Source organism: Colius striatus, chromosome 7, assembly GCF_028858725.1.
Source record: "Colius striatus isolate bColStr4 chromosome 7, bColStr4.1.hap1, whole genome shotgun sequence".
NCBI lineage: Eukaryota > Metazoa > Chordata > Aves > Coliiformes > Coliidae > Colius > Colius striatus.
Window position 1 is genome coordinate 43,004,571 of NC_084765.1, and position 22,619 is coordinate 43,027,189.

The 22,619-nt window shown below is 45.1% G+C and overlaps 1 protein-coding gene across 2 annotated transcripts in view; it reads left to right on the top strand.

Annotated features, from left to right (window-relative positions):
* Nucleotides 1-22,619, top strand: part of MEGF11 (multiple EGF like domains 11) — a 197,586-nt gene that overhangs the window by 129,959 nt on the left and 45,008 nt on the right. For both annotated transcript variants that reach the window (XM_061998974.1, XM_061998975.1), the window contains exons 8-10: nt 9,297-9,417; nt 10,847-11,010; nt 11,457-11,559. In XM_061998974.1, coding sequence (XP_061854958.1) covers nt 9,297-9,417; nt 10,847-11,010; nt 11,457-11,559 — 388 coding nt within the window. The remainder of the gene's footprint in view (nt 1-9,296; nt 9,418-10,846; nt 11,011-11,456; nt 11,560-22,619) is intronic.

Consider the following 22,619-nt stretch of genomic DNA (forward strand, 5'->3'; position numbering starts at 1 on the left):
AGACCTTGGACTCTCTTGCTTTTTGGTTTTAGGAATGCCAGTGGAGGGGATGTCTGTTTATCTGCCTGTGTATGATTGCCAGGTTATTGGAACAGGCTGCCCAGGGGGGTTGTGGAGGCTCCTTCCTTGGAGGTCTTCAAGACCCGCCTGGACACGTTCCTGTGTGACCTGATCTAGGTGGGAGCTGCTTCTGCAGGGGGCTGGACTGGATGAGCTCTAAAGGTCCCTTCCAATCCCACCGTTCTGTGGTTCTATTTACCAGCTTTTCAGAAGGTACATCACCAACCCCATTAGCTTGAAGCTGACACTGAAGTTACTCACTTCATCCTATAAAACTTCTTTTCTTTTTAGATGCTTTCTTTTTTCCCTGCTTTGATCTTTCCACGTGTGCTCACGCAGCTCAGAGCCAAGGTCAGCCGCGGGTGTTAGCGTCATACTGGCATGTTTTCCATCCATGTTGCTGCTTCTGTGGCCTCAGTGCTCTTAGCAAGAGGCCAGCAGGGGATACCTGCTGTGTAGAGCACATTTAACTCCTCCTGGATTCAGTCCATCCAGTTCTGTGTGAACCGAGAGCTCGGGCATGCACTGAGATACTGAGCATGTTTGGCAGTGTGTGCCAGAGGAAGATGCAGGTCTCTGCTAGCAACTGAGTGAAGTTTAGATTTCAGACTTTGCTTGGACATTATCATAGAATCATAGGATGGTGGGGTTGGAAGAGATCTTTACAGATCCTCTAAAGCAGCCTCCCTGCAGAAGCAGGTCCCACCTAGATCAGGTAGGAACACATCCACTCAAATGAGTGCTCAGCACCAGGCAAAAAACAAACCAAGCCAGAGCACCAGATAGGATGGTTAGAGTGATCAGGCAGAGAACAAAACAGAGTGGGAAAACCATTCTGGTGGTGTTGTATCAATCCAGAATATACCTAAATCTCAAATGACTGCAGCTGGGCTGATTCCTGCTCACAAAGGATACAATGGAAGCAGCAAATGGTGACAAAGATCATCTTTTCTATGGAATAGCTTCTATACAAAGAGGGACTCGATAAGCTAGAACTCAGCTCAGAAAGCAGATGGCTGGGGCGGGATACGATAGAGATCCGTGGAGCTGTGGATGGTGCATAGAGCAAGGGAGGGTTATTTACTATTTCTAATAACACGGGAACAAGGGGCAACCAATTAAATGATTGCACAGCAGGTTGAGAGGCAAAGATAGTGCTTCTCACCCAATGAGAAATTAAACTGTGAAACGGCTCCCATAACGTGAGAACAAGAGTGGGATGGTTTCGCTTAGAAAAGGGGCCACTAAGGGTACATGTGTGAGAGGTCCCTAACACCACGGGGGAAGGGCAAGAAGGAATGCCCATTTGCTGTTTGTCACAGTATAAGTTTCCAAATTAAAACTCAGGCAGTGGATTTGAAGCAAACAACAAGGGAGGATTTTCTCCCCCGTGTTTAAGCTGGGGGTCTTCTCGCTGTAGGACATCACAGAGGCTCAAAGTTTCAATGATACCTTCTATTCCCTGTTTTTGTCCAGACTGCCCGTCAGAGCCCAAATGTATTGTTGCAAAACCAAAGTCAGGAGGCCACAGTTGTTCAACAAGGTAGATCTTGAACTGTGCCATTCAGGCTATGGGGACAGAGCAGAAACCACCTCTAACGTCCAGCCAAAGATACTCCCATAAAGAGCTAGTGCAGAATGTCACAGGCAGCTCTGAATCCTCACTCTGAAGTACACGTGCAAATGCTTCTCCCTGCTTCCAAATAGCTCAGGTGTCTGTTAGCCACTGATCTGCCCAAATCTGGGATAGAAAACTACAGAACTGCACATAGTGTGTTCAGTCTTTGCCATAGTGATAGCTCCAGTTCAGACACCTCCATTTGAAATAAAAAACAGGAGAAAACATCTTTTTTTGTTGTTTTTCCCAGTACTATTCAAGGACTGCAATGTAGTATTTTGAGCCACAGTTAGACACAAGTAGCTTGTTGAGCACATCACGAAGAGCACAAGTACTAAGTGTAGACTTCTCAGGCACATAAATACTTCCAGCAACTTGAAAGAATGAATATTAGGCCTGGGCCATTTTCCCTTTCGGTATATTGAATTGGGATATGGCCATGGTTTTTGGAATGTTTTAGACCAGCAGCTGATGAAGTTGATTATAGTAACAGCACTGAGCCCCACAGATGTTTGACTCTATAGCTTCCCCAGAGCTAAGCTGAAAGGATTCTGAGTCTGCTCCCTGCCTTACCTGAATAAATCTGATGTGGCCCCATTCCAGATTTAAATTGCTTTAACTAAACAGAGGACTATCCAGCTGGCCCCAGAATGTATAGCAGCAATCCTCCAGATAGAGACATGATTGACCTGCCTTGGTAATACATCTTCCTGCTAACTGAATCTAAACCCATGTGTTACAGATGTTTTCATTTCCACCTGAAATATCTGCTCAATAAACAGTCTCTGCAACACCACTGTGAGCAGGATTAGGAGCTGGTGTTGGTATCTTGCCCTGTGTAGCCAACTGCTGGGGCTGGCAGAGTTCTGCCCCCCCATCTGATTTAGCCGAACGCTGACCCCGTTGTGTTTTCTGATCTGTGCGTGGCCACATTGCTCGTACTCCATTACAAGCTGCCCGTGGGAGGCTGTTCTCTCAGGTATGATGCACCATCTCACCAGATGAAACGGCCTCAGGAAATGATGTAGGAGTTGTTTTACCCAGTCTAAATCCAATCTCCTATTTTTGGAGAGATTCCTCCTGGATAAATGTGTTTTGTGATGTTTTATTAGGTGAAAAGTGCTGACTGTATAAAAAGAAGTCTCGTTCAGAGGTTGATGATCATCTTTCTTACTCTCCACACTACTTTCCTTGTGAATACATTTAATTATATGATGCTGTATTCATTGCCTGGCTGACACTAAAGTGCTCTGCAGTTAAGGCCTAAATACTGAACCAGGCAGATATTCAAGCATCGTAAAGTTAGTCTAGAGTCTTTTTGCTGGCCCTAGTGCTACACTGATTTATGTGAAGCAGGGAGGGAGGGTGCTCTCTGTTGCTTGCTGTCTGTGTTGAAATCCCTTTCCCTTGTTTTAATGCTCATGTTTAGTTGTCTTGAACAGTAGGAGTGGGGTTTTTTTAATTGCAGATAACTGCTATTGGGCATATTTTTAGCTCAGACTAGAAAATTCTTTCCTGCCAAAGAGGGGGATTTTAGTCCTCCTTGACAGAAATCCAGCTCAGGTTTGCCGAGTTTCAGGATACAAAGTCCAATTTCTTAAATGAAAGCTTTATTTGTATTTGGTTTTGCTTGGCTTCACGGAGCTAATTCCAGCTCCACGTGTGCACACACGGTGTCCAGACCGAAGTTCTCCACTCCTGATGGGTACAAATTCTTTTCTGGGTATCTAAATGTAGATACCCTTTTGCCATATATTCTTTTAATAGTATTCTGTAAAGTGTGGTAAGTACATTAACATTGTTTATAACACTAACATTGTTTATGACAGCCCTGCTTTCCAGTCTCTGGATAGCAGCCCCCGTTGCAGTTCCTGGGTGGGTGTGTTCTGCAGAGCAGTCTTGATCAAACACCAAATTGAAGAATTGTTATCAGGCTGATTAATTTTGAACTTGGCATTTGCTGTGAAATTTACTGTACGAATTAGCATATTAGCACAAATTCAGAGGTGAAAGAAAGCGCTGACAACCGTGTGTAAATGTTTGGAAATCCTTGTGAAGATTATAGGAAGCAAAGCTCGAAGTTCCTCCCGTTCCCTGAGGTGGCTGTGCTCGCTCCTCACGGCATGGCCAGGTTCTGCTGCGTGCCCAGAGGACTGTGATCCCACTGAGGTGCAGATCAGGGAAAGCTTTGCAGATGGCTCTTGGAAGTGCTTTATGATTTAATGAAAAGCTTCGGCGTTCAGGACCGCCAACGGTTGTGTCTTTGGATGAGTCACGAGCTGCAAAGTCGCTTTTGAAATGTAAGAAAGCTCTTTCCCATCCTTTCCACCTTACCCCATCTTCTGCCATGAAAAGGGCAAAGGAGGCTGAATAAGGTCACCAGGGGTTTCATTGTGCCATTTTAGGTGTATATCAAACTCCAGCACAGCTACATCATATGATGTTACAAAGTGGGCAAAGGAACATTTGTCAGTCCTTAGTAACAGTGATTTCCTGCAAACTGAACTCTTGGCTTCTACAGGGCACAGCATCCTTCCCCAACCTTTATTCTGCATTTTATCATTAGCACCAATAATAGCATCTGCAGGGAGTAATTAGTAACACCCAGAGGGGAGAGGAATTCTGCCAGAGGACATCATTATGTCTGGAAAACTAAAGATGCTGTGTAGTAAGGTCATGAATAAATTGCTTGAGTGTAGGGTGGAGGAGAAGACCGGTGAAAGTACAAAGTTTCCCACTGCTTATGAAGAGGACATTAATTTCCACTGGAACACCATTAGGGAAATCAGTTTGTTCTGACAGTTTGTGTTGCTGGATGCCATATGTTTACCTTGAGGGAATGTTTGTGGAGAACCACTTTGGGTTAATTGTAAATGTCACAATTAAATAAGTAAATATACAGAACTGTATCTGTGCCCTGCATCAGCACACAGGCACTGCACCAGCACGCTGGGCTGCCGTGTCCTGTGTGTGCATAGAAAGATATACTTCTGTGTTCTAAATCCATACCAGCCACCTTATCTGGACACACAGGCATCAGGTACAAACAGCACCTGCATTTGTCTTTCTGATCTGTTTATCATTACACACATCCAGCACTGCACCATGGCCTTTCCCTCTATTGAATGCCCACACCCTTAGCTCTGAGAACTGAGCTTCCCTGGTGCTGGGCACAGATGTTGCACTTCTAATTCAGCTGGCACACAAAAGAAAGGCAAGGGAGGAGAGAGGGAGGAACTCAGATACCAGATTAAGAATCTCAGGTTAGTTGGAGTCCTGTTATGGATGAGAAAAGGTTCAATCAAATATGTTGCCTTTCAGTGTTGTCAGTCCCCCCCAATAATCTGCACAGGAGTTGAGGATTTTCAGCACCTTGACAGATTAAAGCTTAAGAGCACTCAAACAAACCTGTCACATAGGTCTTTACCATGCAAACTTGAGGCCAAGTTCAATAGCAGCCAGGTTAGTCTCCTGCATTGCAGAGGCCTTGAAAAATTGATTTTCTGTTCTGCCACTGACTTCAGTGGAACCAGGCTTTAGCCCTCGAAGGCAAATTTGTTCCTGTAGGTTGTGGCTACTTCTGAAATTCTCGATTTTACATCCTTAAACAGTCGAACTTTGGGACAGGCCAGGTGTGAGTGCAGACTTTGCCAGGTGTTGCTGGCCATTGCTGGGTTATTCGCTCCCCTTAAGGTCTGGGATACCCTTTTTTGTGCCTTCGAAAATGCATTCCACAGATTTAAAAGGCCTGATGGAAAACGTACAGGAATAAACACAAATCTTTGTATTGAACGCTGGGAAAAGGTTTTAAAGGGACCTGGTAATTGTTTACCACAGGAAGGGATTTTTAACAGAAACGTGTAATCTAATCTGTTAGGGCAACATTCACCCAGGGAAAACACTTCCTGACGTGTGCAGAGCTTAGGGCTTGTTAACACAGCTAACACCTAAGGCAGCAGTGTGTCTTTAAGCTCTACTAATATTGTACAATCATAATTTTTGTGGAAGAAAATCTTCCCTCTCCCTGAACAGGAACAAGACATATTATTGACTGCCATCCCAAAAGATGTATGCTCTGGCCCTCATGAGTCTATTAATATTTGATGCTGATGGATGTGAGCTGGCAGCCTGAGTTATTGATGGAGGTTGGTTCCTTGGACCTAACCCTCAGTCCGTAGCAGAGAATTAACAAGTTATTCTATTAACAAGTTATTAACAAGTTATTGGGGCATAACAGCCCCAACTTCGCGTGGTACTGGAAAGGTCCATCGTGTAGTTTCAACAACAACCAGTGTTGCTGAAGTGCTTAAAGGTACACAGGTCATATAGGTGAGGTTAGTTACCTTACTGCAACCATTCATTTTGATTTAAAGCTGACTTCTTAGGGGGTCTCAGGGATCACAGATCCCCCACACGTGTCTTTACTATGTAGAGATTCAAACCAAAACGAGGGCTCACCCCTGTTAGCTTCTGAGCAGCCGTGTGCAGATATGGCACATCTGTCCGTGAGTCCTGGGCTGTGGCTGTACTGAGGTGCAGGCTGGGGCCTGGGAAAGTGAAATGCAAAGCAGAGGGCAGGAACACGCTCCTTCACAGATGGAAGGAGGCGTTTACTGGAGCTGGCCCTGATCTCACATCCCGTAAAAGGAGTTTTCCCATGGGTTGTGTTAGACTCGGATTGGACCTCTGCAATCAGGAAAGAATGCACTGGGCAGATTCCAGGAGTGTGTTTTGATAAACTGGGCCTTCTGAGTGAAAGTTGTGAAGAAAACGAAGCACTTGAAGGTTTGTGATGTCCATATGGATCATTCTGACTTGGAAAATAGAGGTCTGAAATACCAAGCTATTTATGGCAAGATTTCTTAATATAGCTTTAGCATTTTTAGGGGTCTACGTTTAATTGAATCAGCTACTCCTTCCTCTCATGTATCCCCCATCCAGGCTTTTCAGTGCTCTCATTAACCTCCTGATCTTAACAGAAAAAAGAATAATCAACATAAGGAGCACAGCTGTTGATTAATTCTACTAAATAGGATAGAAACCCAAAGTACCATATTGCAAGAGCGAAGATTCAATACCCAACATTTGAAATGAGTTTAATAGAACATACAACTCATTAACAACTGGATCGATGTATCCTGTGGCATTATTCACTTGGGCAGGTGGTGAGAGGGAGGTGGAATTTACATCTCTTTACCAGTACCTGAATGCATCTAATTTCATAGGTCAATCTCCCAAATCAAGTTCAAAATGTTAATAACGGGGTGTGCATTTATAATTAATAAAATCTCCAAGCCAGTGCTATAGTTCAAGTGCATTTTCCTCTTATGTAATTAAGAAGTTAAGTGTGTTTGGCAGTTGTCACTCAGAGAGCTCTGAAGGTCTCGCTTGTCAAACCTGGGGATGGAAAAAGCTCATTAAGCCAGGTATTTTTTCAGTTGAGGATTGTTTGCAAAGTGCATGTCAGGTGAACAGCCAGGATGGGCAGCTTCTGTTAGCCCATGAAGCACAGTACGTTAAATGCCACAGCTCAGAGGCATGTGGAATAAAGCCTGCTGGTTAGGTTGCATACAGTATCTTTTCTTTGGGATACTCAAAGTGTCTCTTCCTGCCTGTTCTCCACGCAGAGTAAGTCTGCAGAGGAGCAGTGAATCCACACCAGCCTGTTGTGCACGTGGCTGGGGAGACGGTACAGCACAGCACAGGCTGCTCCGTGGTCACAGCGAGTCAGCTGAGGAACTGGCAGCTCACCTTCTGCTTCCACTCCAGGCCCAGATGCTGCATGAGTTCACCCAGTTCCCCAGAGGATACTTTAGCTTGGCATCACTCTGTTCTGCCTTCCTTTTCAAAGGAATTTCCTTGTACTTCTCCATCACTAGTTCAAATCCAGATAAGGTCAGTTGTCATAGAAATTATTAGCAGTACCAGCAGCTCTGTGTTGTACATGAAACGAGTTGGGAGTTTCATTCACACAAGATACGGCTTTCTAAGTGGCACTAATTGGCTGTCTAATTGTCACACACAGGAGCAAGGCAGAGGATTGATTAGGCGTGGAGACTGAATGCCCCTCTGCCACCGCGCTGGGCTCGGGGCTCCTGTAGCTCGTTCTGTGGGCACGCTGGCAGGGTAATGAGCGGGCTTTGGATTTGCTGCCTGTCAAGACAGCACCTGTCACTGCCAGGTCTTTTCAGGGGAGCTTGTTTTACTCCACCAAGGTCTAAGATAGCATCTTTTACAAACAAGTGCGTTCACTCAAAAATCAGAGGCTTGCAGGATTTGCTTCTGAGCCCGGATGGATTGTAACCGGTTCCTTTTCTTCCCCCTGAAACAAAGTTTTCAGTATGAAATAGGATGAGTCATACTGGTGCTAGGCAGATCTGCTACAGCAAAGCATATGGGGGGCTGTGGTGCTCAGAAATCTGTTCATCTTTCCTTTCACCAGCTCAGTGTCTGATGCTGTGATATACAGGCTCCTGGAGGTACTTGCCGTGCCATAGGGAAGCTGACATTTGTGCATTTATCTCCTGATAAATGGATCTTCCTATTAAACTGTGAAGCCTCTCACCTGCAAAAACACATTTTGACCAACGTTATAGGTTACACTGTGCAATGTAGTTACTGTTTGACTTTGGAACAGGAAAGCTTGCTCTGACATAGAACTGAATTATTAAGCTTTGGCTCACCGAAGAAATAAACGTAGGAGCTAATCTGTGATGTGGAAGTCAGGACTACACACAGAAGTCAAAGGAGCAAAAATATCTTGTATGTGATAACATACGTAGACCTGACTATGGGACTCTGTAAGCAGGCTTAAAGAAACTGTGCTCACATGCCCTTGTTGTATGAGGTGAATGATATTAGTATGAACCATCTCTGCTTTCAGCCACACAAACTCATCAGTGCAAAGAGCAGAAGTTGTTGTTGAAATATTCTATATTTCGTATATAAGTATATATAACATAAAAGTATTTACTCTCCCTCACTTTACCCACACTTAAGGCAGAAATAGGTCAGAGACCTTCAGTTTCTGTGCTCTGTCCTGGGTGCCTCCTCGCTCCAACAGATGCATCACTCCTTGTTCAACGTTCTTCCTGAAGTCCCAATCTCATACAAATTAATTGAAGACAAATGCAGGTACCAGCTACACACAGGAAAGGTCCAATGCACCTGCCACGTAGTTTTTCTCTCTGCCAGTCAGTGGAAGATGAGCATATATGAGATCCTTCAGCATTTTTACAGCCCTGTTCTTAGGATATGTTTTCCAGGAGATGCAGAGCAATCTTTGCACGGTTTCAGACTGTATATTTTGTGATTAGTGTTTTGTAAGTGATGTTTTGCTTAATGATCTAACATCTGTTCTAGGAGGTTTGTTTTTGTAGCTTCCCCACCTCCTGCTGAACGAACGCCAGAAACTTGTCCCTTTCCTCCAAGTCAATCAAAGCACTAATTGCATCATAAACATGGCAAGCAGCGGTGACTGCTCAAGTGGGGAAGACTCAGCAATCAATTCATAACACTCTCTTCACTCTTTCAAAAGAGAAAGCCTCCCTGTGCAGAGATGGGAATTTCCTGCACCTCACATCTCCTTAGCTGACTCCTGGCTTGTTGTGGCTTGCAGGGAGACGACTGCACCATTACCTGCGTGGCAGGGACCTTCGGAACCAACTGCTCCTCGGTCTGTAACTGCCACAACGACGGAGCGTGTTCTCCTGTGGATGGGCTGTGCTATTGCAAAGAAGGTAAACAAAAGTCACATTTCACAATTGTCTGCAATTTGGCATCAATGCTTGTCCCCTTTTAAAGTGGCACAGCTGTGCAGTCACTAACTCCACTATTTTCTCGTGCCTGTCTGTAATTCAACAGTCTGCCCAAGTATCAAACTCAACAGGGGCCCGACTGTGTGTTTTGTCCCTGCCCTGAACAGGGGCCAGACTTTGCTGCCCCTGTTCTCTCCTCTATGCATAGTGACACAATTGGGCAAGGGAGCAGAGCAGCCTCTCTGCCTGTCTTTTCTTTACCCATTGCACTGGGCTGTGCCCAGCCATGGTTACCCTCAGCAGACCTGACCCTGACCTGCAAACTGCCTGCCTGCCTTGATCTTGGGCTGGTCTCATGCCCACAGGCTTTCCTGGTGATCTGGGCTCCTAGCCAATCCTGGCTGCCAGTCCTGTGCTTGGGGACTGTGTGGTGGGCCTTGGCTGTCTGCCCTTGCAGCCATCCTCAGCTCCCTGCCCTCCCTGTCCCCTGACATCCCAGCCCATGTGCAGGTATCTTCTGTCTCCCGAGCTGGCATGGAGCTGCAAGATGTGTCTGTCTTTTATCTGGAGAAACAAGAAGTTTCCCCAGGCTAAACCATGTATATGTCCATAATTCTCCTATGTGCTTGGTAGTAAGCACAACCCTTGTGTCCAGCAATCACCTGTGAAATCTTGTACTGCTCTACACACAGTGTCCCTTCTGTTCCCCATGGAGTGGTGCCTTTCCCCAGAACACCAACATGAGCTATGCCTGCATGGCATACAAAAGCCCTAAAACAGAAGTGAGGCAAATAACCATAAAATCTGGCATTTCAAACATGAATTAATGGATGACTGTAGAACCCCACTTAATGAGGGTGCATAAACCATGAGTTACTGCTCAACTCCATTACATACAGCTGCAGTGAAATGAAAGCCATTGTGCGGCTGGTAGTTAAGATTTGAGCCTTAATGGTTAGAAATAATGGCCTTGGTCTTTTTTTCAGGTGTAATAGCTTCTTTGTATTAAAGAGCATTCTCAAAAAAAGAGAAAAGATAAGAAGCAGGCAGCACAGGATGGCAGATTTCCTGCAGCCTGGCTGATCAGCAGGTCTCCATCCTGACAGACAGTACTGCGCTCTCTCATGCTGCCCGAGCAGATCCCAGAGAGGCATCAAATCCCCTGATCTGGTAAACAGCCAACACAGCCATACCTGGATCACCCTTTCAAATGTGTGGATGCTGGTGGATGAAACTGGGAGGTCATAATTAAAGGGTCAGTCTTTGACCCCAACATAAATTACACCGAGATTAGGAGGAACCTGGACCTAGACTCAAAGGGCTGCAGTTTGCAAGCTCCCTTTCTAGCTGATTCTACTCTACTTTTCCATGAAAACATCCCAAATGCCATTTCTCTCCCACATTTCTTTAGGGTGGCAAGGAGTGGATTGTTCTGTTCCATGTTCAAGTGGAAGTTGGGGTCTTAACTGTAACCAGACGTGTTACTGCACGAACGGAGCAGCCTGCAGGCCTGCTGATGGCTCCTGCCTCTGCTCTCCCGGATGGCAAGGGGAGTACTGCGACCAGCCATGTCCTGTAAGTACAGCTGGGATGGTCTGGCATCCCTTGAAAACCATGATTCTGTGGTTCTGTGACTGGGATGGTCTGGCATCCCTTGAAACCCACAGCCCACACAGCTCTTCTAGATGTACAGCAGGCGAGCGTCTCATTCTGGCTGTGGGTATCTGAAGGAAATCTCGTGTGGATAACAGATTGGGGTTCCAGCAGTCAAGTGGATGTATTACACTTTGCATTGTATTTCATCAGAGCTGTGTTATCTGCATTCCTTGGACATCATTTCTTAAAGTGATTCCTCATTTGCTTCTCAATAGAAATGTTTAGGCACTGAGTTGCTTCTGTTTTCTCTGTCTGTTAATTTAAAAGATGCGACTCAGCACAAAGAGGGACATGATAGATGATTTTGCACATTTTAGAACAAAAACCTGATCACTGAGAGACTTCTCTATTTCTATTTTTGGAAGGATGGAACATATGGTCTTAATTGCAGTGAACGCTGTGACTGCAGCCACGCAGATGGGTGTGATCCTGTCACCGGCTACTGCTGCTGTCTTGCAGGCTGGACAGGTAAAACTAGCAATTACCCTTTGTAAACCTTGAGGATTTTATTGCTTTGGGTTTCTTTTTTTGGGGGGAGTGGAGGGGTTGGTGTGTTGTTTTGCATTGCTGTTGCATCAGTTATGGCACTGGATTTGTGGCTGCAAGCTTTGAAATGATCCACTGAGACAAGATCAGCTGAACTCACTCAGGATGCTGACAATAATTGTCATTCATTAGATTTGTATTCAGATTAGTTGAAGGTGGCTCCAAACCTGGAGCCAGATGTTAGCCTTCTGTAAAATAATCCTCGGGAGGGATGCAGATGATCTGGAAGCCCTGCAGAGTTTTTCTCCTTGAATAGCCCTTTCCACAGGGGTGCAGTCGTGGTACCGTCCTACCTGGGGATGCACGTAGGTGTTCTCTCAATGCCAAGAGTCACCACAGGTGCTCCATCGTACAAAACATTGTCTTTATGATTGTCCCATCTTCCCCTGCTTCTTGTCACACAGAAGAGTAGATGCAGAGAGCAGATTGATGCTGGTTTGACAAAGAGTTCTCATGATTATAGAGGCAGAGAGAAATAGTCAGTAAGTCAGAGAGCCCAGGCTGGAGATCTCAGAACGATCAGACCTGCACTGGACTCCATACTGGTGTGTCTCTTTGCCAGCTTTTGACAGCTAGCATAACAGCAGCAGGGGGCAAGTTATTGACCCAACCAGTATTTCACACTTAGCTGCATAAAATGCTGGTTAATCTCCCTCAGCTCTCTGTAGAGACCCTGGAGGGAAATAAGCTTCTATTCTTGCCCATAACTGCAGAACCACCAGTGTGGCACTGACAGCCAAAATGCATTTCTATTAACAGCAATTTGTTTGGAACATTTAATTGTTTTTCAAATGAGTAAAGTTGGGAGAATATATGGAGCAAGGCAGGCTGGTCAGACAGCCAAGGTGTGGAAGACTCTCACCTTACCCCTTTGTTCATGCCTTAAACCAATGCATGCCTTGTGTTTCTGATGGGCAGAACATCACCACAGCAGCTCAGCTCCTAGAAGCATGAACTAAAAGCAATGACATTCTACCATCCAGAATGTACAGTGGGGAAAAAAGAGACTGCTTCAAAGATACTGAGCATACATCCCTAAGCTCACCAGTATCCCCTCCTCCAGCTTGCATTCCTCACTCACTGGGCTGCATTCATCTTTCTTTGAGCCTCTTTACTGTCAATGTATCCATCTATCAGGCTTTAAAACTCCACTGTGCATCACTGGTGATGGTCAGAGAAACAGCTGGTAGGCTTTCTTGTAGTCATTATGAGTTTCTTCAAGGGAGGAAATGGTTTTTGAAAGTAGAGTAAATTAAAGAGATATATTTATACACACTTACTCTAGGAGTTTATTACACTTCTGGACATAGCATTCCAGGAGAAACTGCAGAAGATGTACTTTGCAGGCAATGCAGACTAAAGCTGTGGCTTTCTCTCAAAGGCATTTGTAATAAATACTTTGTACTTACTCCTTTTCCCATCTGTAAATGCAGTTCAAATGCAGATACAAATTACTCCAAGGAAAGGTGATAAGTTCTGTGATACCCTTGTTTTTAATTCCCATACTGTGCAAGATGAATGTGTATTAATTTGAAGGGGACTTATTGCAAACTGAGCACTTTATCCTTGACTGTGCCCCTGCAGTTCTGCAACTCCCTTCTCCAGGATCACATTTCAGGGAGGAAAATATGACATTAGTATTCAAGACCAGGTTGGAGTTGAGATGTTGACAGGGCCATGTAAGGTGTGCAGTGTTGATAGACAGACAGAGCCAACATGTGTTTTGTCAATTCTGCTCCCAATGTTGTTTCCACTTGGCTTAGCACCAGACACGAGGATAAATTCTGCTCCTATTTGTTTGAAAGTGTGTAATTTAAGAAACTCTTCAGCTAGATAATTATATTTTCATATTAAGGAGTATGGCACCGGTGAAAGATTAATCTTTCCTGGAGTTGTTGTGAACTGGACCATGATGTGTATTGCAGTGCATTTTAGAAATATGATGTGATAAATAATTCAGGCTTAAATATTTGCTTTCTGAATTCGGTACTAATTAGGCACGGCCTGAAAAAGATCAGAAAAGTTGCAGGATGGTGGAACGTCTGAAGGTTTTCCTGCTCACTCACACCAGACAGAGGATTCACACGGTCTTCTGATCCTAATAGCCACAAAACTTCATCTGAAACGGCATATTCTGTATGTTCATCCCACATGTGGGACTCCCTCTTGATGTCAGTGTTTTATGTAAAGATCAAGGGGAAGATTGAACCCATTTTCTTTAAAGCAGTTTTCAAGACGTTACTGATATAAACCTTCAGAGACTGATAGATGGTAGGAGCATGGAGGAAGACTGTCAAAAGAAGAAAAAAGGCATGTAAAGAGTAGCATACAATGCCAGTTAATAGCAATCCACCATCCTTTTATGATGTTATGACTGCCACCCATCGAGACTATTATTCAGGACAATGCCCTTCCACGTGTAGCAGCTGGGTGGAAGGTAATTTTCAGGAGCTGAGTGGGAAGATGGTGAAGGGATTCCCACATATCAACCAGGAGATCACAAAGCTGTGCAAAACAGCTTCATGCATAAATAAGCACACAGGCAACAAGCTGCTCAGAGATGTGCATGTAGGGTTTCCATTCAGTTCCGTGGGGAATTGCAGGTGTGCAGGTCGACGTTAGATCTAAAGCTGATTGCACCCTGTTGTTACTGCTGAAAATCACCCAGCCAGGTACATGGGCAAACTGTATCACAAATGGCTTTACAGGTGGCATGGCAAGCCTAATGTGTACAAAAGAGGCCAAAATCACATTGGCAAAAGGCTCTTGTGGTACAAGCAAAGCAAAACACCTTCACATGAGGGCCAAAATCAGCTCCGTGACCTGCTGACACAAGCAGAGCTGACTTCTCTGCATGAAGGAAATGCCAGGTGCAAGCAGCAGTGGGGGCTCAGCCTTGTGCTGGATGAAGTTCTCCTGCTTGCACCAGTGCTACATCACTTGTGTAAGCAGTAGCCTGGAAGCCAAATGCAGAGGCGTTCACAGCGATGGCCAAGTGAAAAAGGGAAAGGTTGGCCCTGAGCAGGATCAAGCCTTGGCTGGTCAGGCTGGTTGTTTTCTAAAGATTAACGAGGGTCTCTTCAGAGATGTGCTGCTTCTGTGCTTGCAGCTCTAGGTCTGTGTGTATGTGTGCACATAGTTAAAGCCCCAATATGCTAGTCGTTTGTGGAAGAGGTGTTGTTTTGTGTACGTTCTGGTTAAAATGAAAGTGGTTGAAAATGGAGTGCTTTGGTGCTGATTGCATTTGGTTAATTAGGGATCTTGCACTCACTGAATCCACAGAGAGAAGGAAAGTGCAGAAAGCTGCTGGGTGGAGCATTTCCTGGAAGTCCTATGCAAGCAAAGTGGGTCATAGAATCATAACATCATTGTGGCTGGAAGAGACCACATCAAGTCCAGCCTTTGTCCCAGCCCTATCAACCACTAGACCGTTTCCCTAATTGCAAGGGATGCTAGAGAAGCATCAGTCTTACCTCACCCAGGTGCAACCTTCTCCTCTGGATGCTCAATGGCAGTTATAAGGTCATGAATTTCCATCAGGCTCCTCTTATCATAGAATCAGAGAATGGTGGGGGTTGGAAGGGAGCTTTAGAGATCACCCAGTCCAACCCCCTGCAGAAGCAGGGTCACCTAGATCAGGTCACACAGGAACTTAATAAATAACCTGAAACAAGATGAGAAAGGACTGGCTGCCCTGGTCACCTTGCTCAGTGAGTCAGAAGCTAGGGAGAACACAGGGAGGCAACGATCCTCTGCTAGGTGAAGTTCTGTGTGGCTCTGGAAGTTACAGCTCAAGCTGAACTGCAAACCCCACCAGCCTGGTCCTGTCTCCTCAAGGTGGCTGCTGGCAGCGTGCTTCATACCAGAAATGGCTTCCTCACAGACACCACCTAGTTCCCATGACATTGACTTCAGTCGGTTCAGGACAACCCTCAAGAATGAAACTGGTCATAGCTGCTGGCCTGATCTCCAGAGCTGCTCCCTGAGCCAGGTCCCCAAGGCTCTCTGGGAAGCCAGACACAGCCATTGCTCGTCCTAAGACCCAAGTCCATCCTTGTTCACAGTCAGACATCCTGCTCACAAACAGGTTACAGAGAGCAGAGCCACAGGCCTGGCTGATAGTCACAGCAAGCTCCTTTCCTCCCTGTAACGAGCCAATGTGCTTCAGGTTAATGGTGGCAGTGTGTGTTTTGCTAACCCTTCAGACATTACAGTGGGACTAAAGAAGAAGTGATCTGCAGGGGGATACATTCCATTCCTGTAAAGCCTGAGGTCAGTTAAAATCCCGGTTGGCTGAATTCCTTTAATCGGAAACGCTGTCTTATCCGGATCTCCATCCTGCCTTTAGCTCGTCTCCCACTCTGGTTTGTGTGGAACCCTGTTAGCCACTGAAGTAGTTTGCTCAGCAGCTTTTCTGAGTATCCAAAAAGCCATTCAGCAGATTTTAGCATCCCCAGAATGTGTGGGGAAGAGAGGGCTGTGCCATAGATGTAAGGTGGAGAATAGACAAGTGTCTCCTGTAGCTAATTACAAAAGAACCCCTCACAGATTTTTTCTTAATCAGGATGGCAGACACAGGGATGAAAATGATATGTGCTGGTAAGGAAGAAACATCTTGTTATTGCACTAGTGCTTTTCACCTCCAGGCTTCATTCATGTCTCATCACAGCAGCTTCTCCCTTTTCCAGCCCATGCAGGAAATCAAAATATATATTTCACTGTCCTTTACAACCTCAATAACTTCCATACATCGCCAGCAACATAAACTCTAATTGTCTCTTATCGTGTCCACAAGTATTGCACAGTAGTTGAGGCAGTGTGGAGTTGTAGGGGTGTCACGTGTGGTGGTGGAAGGGAGTTAATGGGGCCAGGCAGCGTCGGCTGGCCGCAGATAAGGTGAGCTGTGAGCAACGAGACTTGGCGTGGGGGAGAGTTTGCAGGCTGCCAGTGACATCTGCACTGTCACTCAAACAAAGAAACGTGTTTCTTCCCTCCTGTGGACACATTAATTCAGTAAAACTGATAAGGCTGTGACTCCAGGGAAGGCCTGTTTGAATTTTAAAGGAACAGTGACCACTTTGACGGTGAGCTCTAAGGTATTGCTGACTTCACTTTGTCTGAGCTCTCTGCACAAAGGCACCGTCTCTTTCAAGAGAGAAAAAAATCAACTTTCCATTCAACATCCCTTAAAATGCATTTTGTTTGTATTAAAATGACTCTTTTTGTTTCCCCCCCTGCAGCAGTATCCGGTCTATAATCTCAGGGACAGATCCTAGCCTCAGCTCTGAAGCCAAAATAATTCTATTGCCATCAATAGGTCAGCTCCAAGAGCACACTGACAGAAATCTGTAGAAGACTTCTCCACACTTCTTTAACCAGAACTGGGGGGTTGAACTGCTGAAGAGCAGCTCTGCAGAGGGACCTGGGAGTCCTGATTGATAGTGAGCTAGACATGAGCCAGCAACGTGCCCTCGTGGGCAAGAAGCCAGTGGCAGCCTGGGGGCAGCAAGGAGAGTGTGGGCAGCAGGTCAAGGGAGGTTCTGCTCCCTCTCTGCTCTGCCCTGCTGAGGCCTCATCTGGAGTCCTGTGTCCAGTTCTGGGCTCCCCAGCTCCAGAGGGACAGGGAAGTGCTGGAGAGAGGCCAGCACAGGGCCACCAAGAAGATCAGGGGACTGGAGCATCTTTCATACGAGGAAAGACTGCGGGACCTGGGGCTGTTTAGTCTGGAGGAGACTGAGGGGGAAGCTCATTAACATGTATAAATATCTCACTGGTGGGTGTCAGGAGGCTGGGACATCCCTTTTTTCTATAGTAGCCAGCAACAGGACAAGGGGTGATGGGATGAAGCTGGGACACAAAAAGTTCCACTTAAACACAAGAAACAACTCTTTCAGTGCTGGGGTGAGGGAGCCCTGGCCCAGGCTGCCCAGGGAGGGTGTGGAGGCTCCTTCCTTGGAGGGCTTCAAGACCCACCTGGACACGTTCCTGTGTGACCTGATCAAGGTGACCCTGCTTCTGCAGGGGGGTTGCACTGGATGAGCTCTAAAGGTCCCTTCCAACCCCACCATGCTGTGATTCTGTGAAAATCTAGGAATTGTTTCATGCACCTACAGATTTTTAAGTGAGGAGAGCCCCAGTATTTTGCATTTCAGAGTGTGTCAGGGTGGGGTTTCTTAGAATCAGACTGTTTCATACTCTTGTGGTTCCTAATGCAAAGCCTAAAATATCAGCATGGAGCAATAGTAAGTTCCTATTAAAGATGCATTTTCTAGATGTCCAACCCCATTATCTAAACCATATTTTGCACTTATCACTTTTGGCAGTCTTATCCCAGATCTTAAAATTAATAATTTAGTCCTGTGATGGTTCTGTATCCTTACATTAAGCTTGAAACAGACAGAAGAACTAGACATTTTCAGAGGCAGCCTCAAATGGTGCATTTTAGCCTCTCTTCTGGCCTCTGCCTTTCAGATGTGAAAATCTTTTTCCATATGAAAAGGTGAGCTTACTCTCTGGATTCCACAAGTGCCCTTTAGCCTATGAATGTAACATAAGCTTATTAGAAATTAGCTTTAATTTTTCATTGACTTAATTTCAAGTGAGTTGATAAGATTTTAATGTCAGGCTGTGCTTAAAAATTCTCTCTTTGACAGGAACCTTTAAGTATGGTTCCTGCTGATATAGGGCTAATTTTAAGAAATATGAATTATGAAGCTATATCAAAGACTTCATTGATGTCCTGACATTAATTATGTCTGTGCATTCCTTGGCAGATATCTAGGGGGCTCCAGATTCTCATCTAAGTGAGGTTTAGTTGTGTTTGTCCTGCGCCAGATTTAGTATATATTTCACCTTTCATGAAATCAGTTGGATTTTTGCCACTCATTCAGTGGGAGTTGGATCAGACCCTTAGACTATAATTAGAATCTGCAGTGAACCTACTGCTAAACTGAAGCATGCATGCAAATGATTGCAGCATTAGCCTTATAAACACTGAAGAGATACGAGTTCATTTGTCTTTGTGTTTACTTGGGGGGGTTATTTTCACTTATTAAAGGACAGCTTTTCAGTTCACATGAAAAGACAGAGCTTGGATGGCATCCTAAAAACTGAATGGTCTAAAAAGATGAGATTGGATGCTAGAGATATTCAACCATTCTCCATTTAATGTGGAGGCATTCTATATATAAGCACTGTGATGTGTACAATACATTCACCTATAAATAAATGTGGGTGAGAAATGGTGACAAATTAATTTGTGGATGTTTCCAGAGACTAAATCCTGGCTGCTGGCATGTGTGTGTGTTTGCAGTGACAAACGTCACAAACCTCTTCCTCCCTGTTCTACACAACAGAGAAAAGGTTGGATTTCAGTCAGGGTTATTAAACATGAAAGGTTTGTGCACATTCACTTGTACAACAGCTCTTGCTAAGATGTGCTTTTAGCTCGTGGCTTGGCTTGGGGGCTTGAAGGATTAAAAACCAGGAGAGCAGTACGTTGTTCTCCTGCCTTACCCGCTGACTTCCCTGGCTCCTTGGATCTTTCCCAGATTTCTCTTCCTCCCTGGCCCACCATGGCCAGAGTTTGACAAGTAGCAAGAAGGAAGCACCCTAAAGGTGAGGGATGACTGCACAGGACTTGACTCCTGTTAGTACTGTTTTGTGCAAGGTCTGCCCTTTCTGCTGGTGGCAACTTTGCTTCCTGCAACAGGCAAACCTGGAGACTCTCCCGTAGCAAAGGGAGACAGATGATCATTTCAGCAAACATTTTGACTGAATTTCTTGTGAGTTAGGTCTCTTGCCTCAAAAGCTTTTATTGCATAAATTCCCTGAGTTGAATGATTCATATCTGGAGTTTTCCCTAGACAATTAAAAGTAGGGGTGTGATTAGTACTCCACAGAGGTGCATTAGGCTGGAAGTATATCACTTTCAGGGGAAAAAAACCTCACATTAATAGGTGCATAAATGGCCCCTGCAATGATGAGAGAAGAGACAATTTAGCATTTTTGCACTGGCTGCAGGGAAAGGCTTATTCTTCATCATTTAGGACCAGATCACGGAGCCTTCATTTAGAGTGATGGGCTGTTACACACAGGAGTGGCCCTTTGGAAGGCCACCAGTGAACTGTGCTTAGCAAGGCAAGGAAGTGCTCCACTGCATCCATTTGAAACAGAAAAGCGTTTGGAGAACACCACAGAAGTTCATAGCTGATGTGAATGGGGCTGCCTTGATCTCTGTTGCATAGTTTTACTATATCAAAACAGAAAGAGCTTATTTGCAGACTGGATAAGCAGCCATCAATTCTTAATGATTCCATTTAATTTTATGAGAGATCCCTTTATGTTTTCTTCTATCTGTTGCCCTCCCCAAGCAGATTTTCTCATTCTTCAGCATCCTTAAATGCTGAGCTGTCACAAATTGTGCTGTGGTGTTTCTTGACTGGATCTGAGTCAAATACTTCAAGGTTTGCCTCAGGTAGGAATAAATACAGAGATGCAAAAAGTGATAGAAAAGTCTCAAGTATTCTTTACGAACTCTTGGTTGTGTGCTGTCAGCTTCTGAACAGCTGATCCAGAGCCAATCAGACAGGTCTTTCTTCTCTTCTTACTGAATGCTCTTCTACCTTTTATAGACTGGAGCAGCAACATATTCATTACTTGGGAGAGCACACTGATCTCCTCTCAAATACAAAGGTGATTTAAATAGCGTTTATAAGGAAAAATGTAAATGTAAGAGCACTGAGAGTGCTGGGGAGAGAGAAGAAGGTTAAAGAAAATGTGGTTAGAAAATCATTATCAGAAATAGGTGCAGGAATTAGGAGGCCAAGGCAAGACTTCCAGGTGACCTCAGTGGACTGGCTCTGACCCTGGCATGACAGCCACATGCCTGGGAACCCCTCCAGGGCTGGTGGCAGATGTGCTGCAGCTGCTGAAGGGATTGCTGCAGATGGGACAGCCCAGTCTGATGGGGATGCTATTGCATGGAGGAGCAGTCTCTTCTGGAGATCACGCTCAGTGACACATTCCCACTCCATTTTGCAGTGAGCCTGCTGGCTGGCTTCCTGCAGTCACCCATCTCAAATAGCCTGGCAGCTGTGATCATTAGGCTATTTTCTGCTATTGAAGGAGTATCACTACTGTTGTTGTTTTGCTGTGTCAACAGGTAGACAAACCACCATTAAGGATTAGTAATGCCAGAGACAAAAGCTACCAAGCGTTCCAGCTCAAAGCCAAGCATGACTCACCAAACCTCAGGCCTGCATAAATCCAGTGCCTATTTATGCATAAAAAAGCAGTTCTTCCCAAAGCTATTCAGATGCCAGAAATAAGAGATTGTTATGACTTCATGTCATGTTGAAAGACAGGTGGAAGAGAGCACAATGTTTGTGTTGGATTCAAAGGACTGCTGAAATCGTTCCTGTCATTGCTAATTGATGTTACATCTGTCTTTACATTGTGACTGTTGGGGGGGGAGAAAAAAAGCTGAAGATCTTATTCAGAGAAATAATTACAGTAGTGCACTGGTAGATATAAAATTCAAGTACATGGGGGGAAGGGAGCTACATCCCATAATTTGTCAAATTCCTGCATCCCTGAAAAATAATTAGATGCTGGGCAGCTTGCAGGCCCTGCTGCAGAGGCTGCTGTCAAGGGGACAGCAGTGGTCAAAAATAGGTCACTGCTTCTCATTTATTCCATCAATTTTTGCTCTTCTATTGTGTTTCGAGTATTAGTTTCCAACTACCCAGAGACAAGTCAGAGAAACAATGGCAGGCTTTAATAAGAGCTAGAGACATAATCCCCAAGCACAAATGCAAGTGCAAAAGTAAGCTGGAGAGGAGGGGAAAAGAGAGTTCGACTTCTGCCTGGCTTTCAGGAATTTCCCCCTCCAAAGTCCTTCAGTGTGATACAGATACAGGCAGCACTAAATCTGCATTGCTTTGACAAACTTTCCTTGAAGCCATTGAAGATCATTAAGGGAAGCAGTATATGAAGTAGCTCTTCAAGAGATGCCTGACATCCCAGTTGTGTGGCTTTGGGTGTGTTTTTTCTCCTTTTCCTTTTTCATTGCTCTTTTTCATGCTGGTTATGTGGATGTCAGCTGAATCCTTCACATTTTAATACAAGGAACTGACTTCTCTGTTAGAAGTTCACACTGGTCCATGTAAGGCAGACACAAGCTTATATCACATCGAGCCACCAGACACACGCCTCTCTAGCCACTCTACAGCAGAAGTGGACCACAATATGTGATACACATAATTGCCATGCAACAGACATGACTTGATGAGTTTCTGTCAGCAACTGCTCTTGCCAGACACGCTTCCTCCTCTCCATCCATCCCTGCTGCTGTCCTTAACCAATGTACCATCCTCAGGTCTGGGTTGGAAGATCCCTGCACAACCCGATGGCTTCACCCTTGAGAAGTCTGTGCTTAAGATGTGCCACATACTCCCAGTGTCCCAGACAGCAGCTGTTTTGCCACTTGGCAATAAACTATGCTGCAAGGGCACTTAAGGAGAAAGAGCTTGGAACAGCTCTCCCGTGTAGCAGTCCCTTAGGGAGTGCAGTGATGATGGCTCTAGAGGGTTCAGTTCAGTGCAGATTGCGTTTTTCACAACATACACAAGAGCAATTCAAGCTCTTAGTACTCTTTCTTACCTACTGGGTGTGCAAAGGAGGACAGAGCGTGGAAAGGGGAGTGAAGCCACTCAGGGGCCTGCCAGCTGATTCCATGAACAGAGCAGTCCAAAGGATGACAGTGGAAATCCTACTGCAAAGTGTGTGCGGGAGTCCAGGACCCTGAATCCACACCAGGACTCAGAGGTTTGGTGGCTGCTGTTTCACAAGCTGAATTATAAGCCACAGCAGACCTTGCTCTTACCTTGGCTCTGCCTTTCCTGCGTGAGAGCATAACTGTCTTTTGCCCACATACAGTGGATAACTATAATTTGACGTAAGTTATGTGACTTTCATTTACA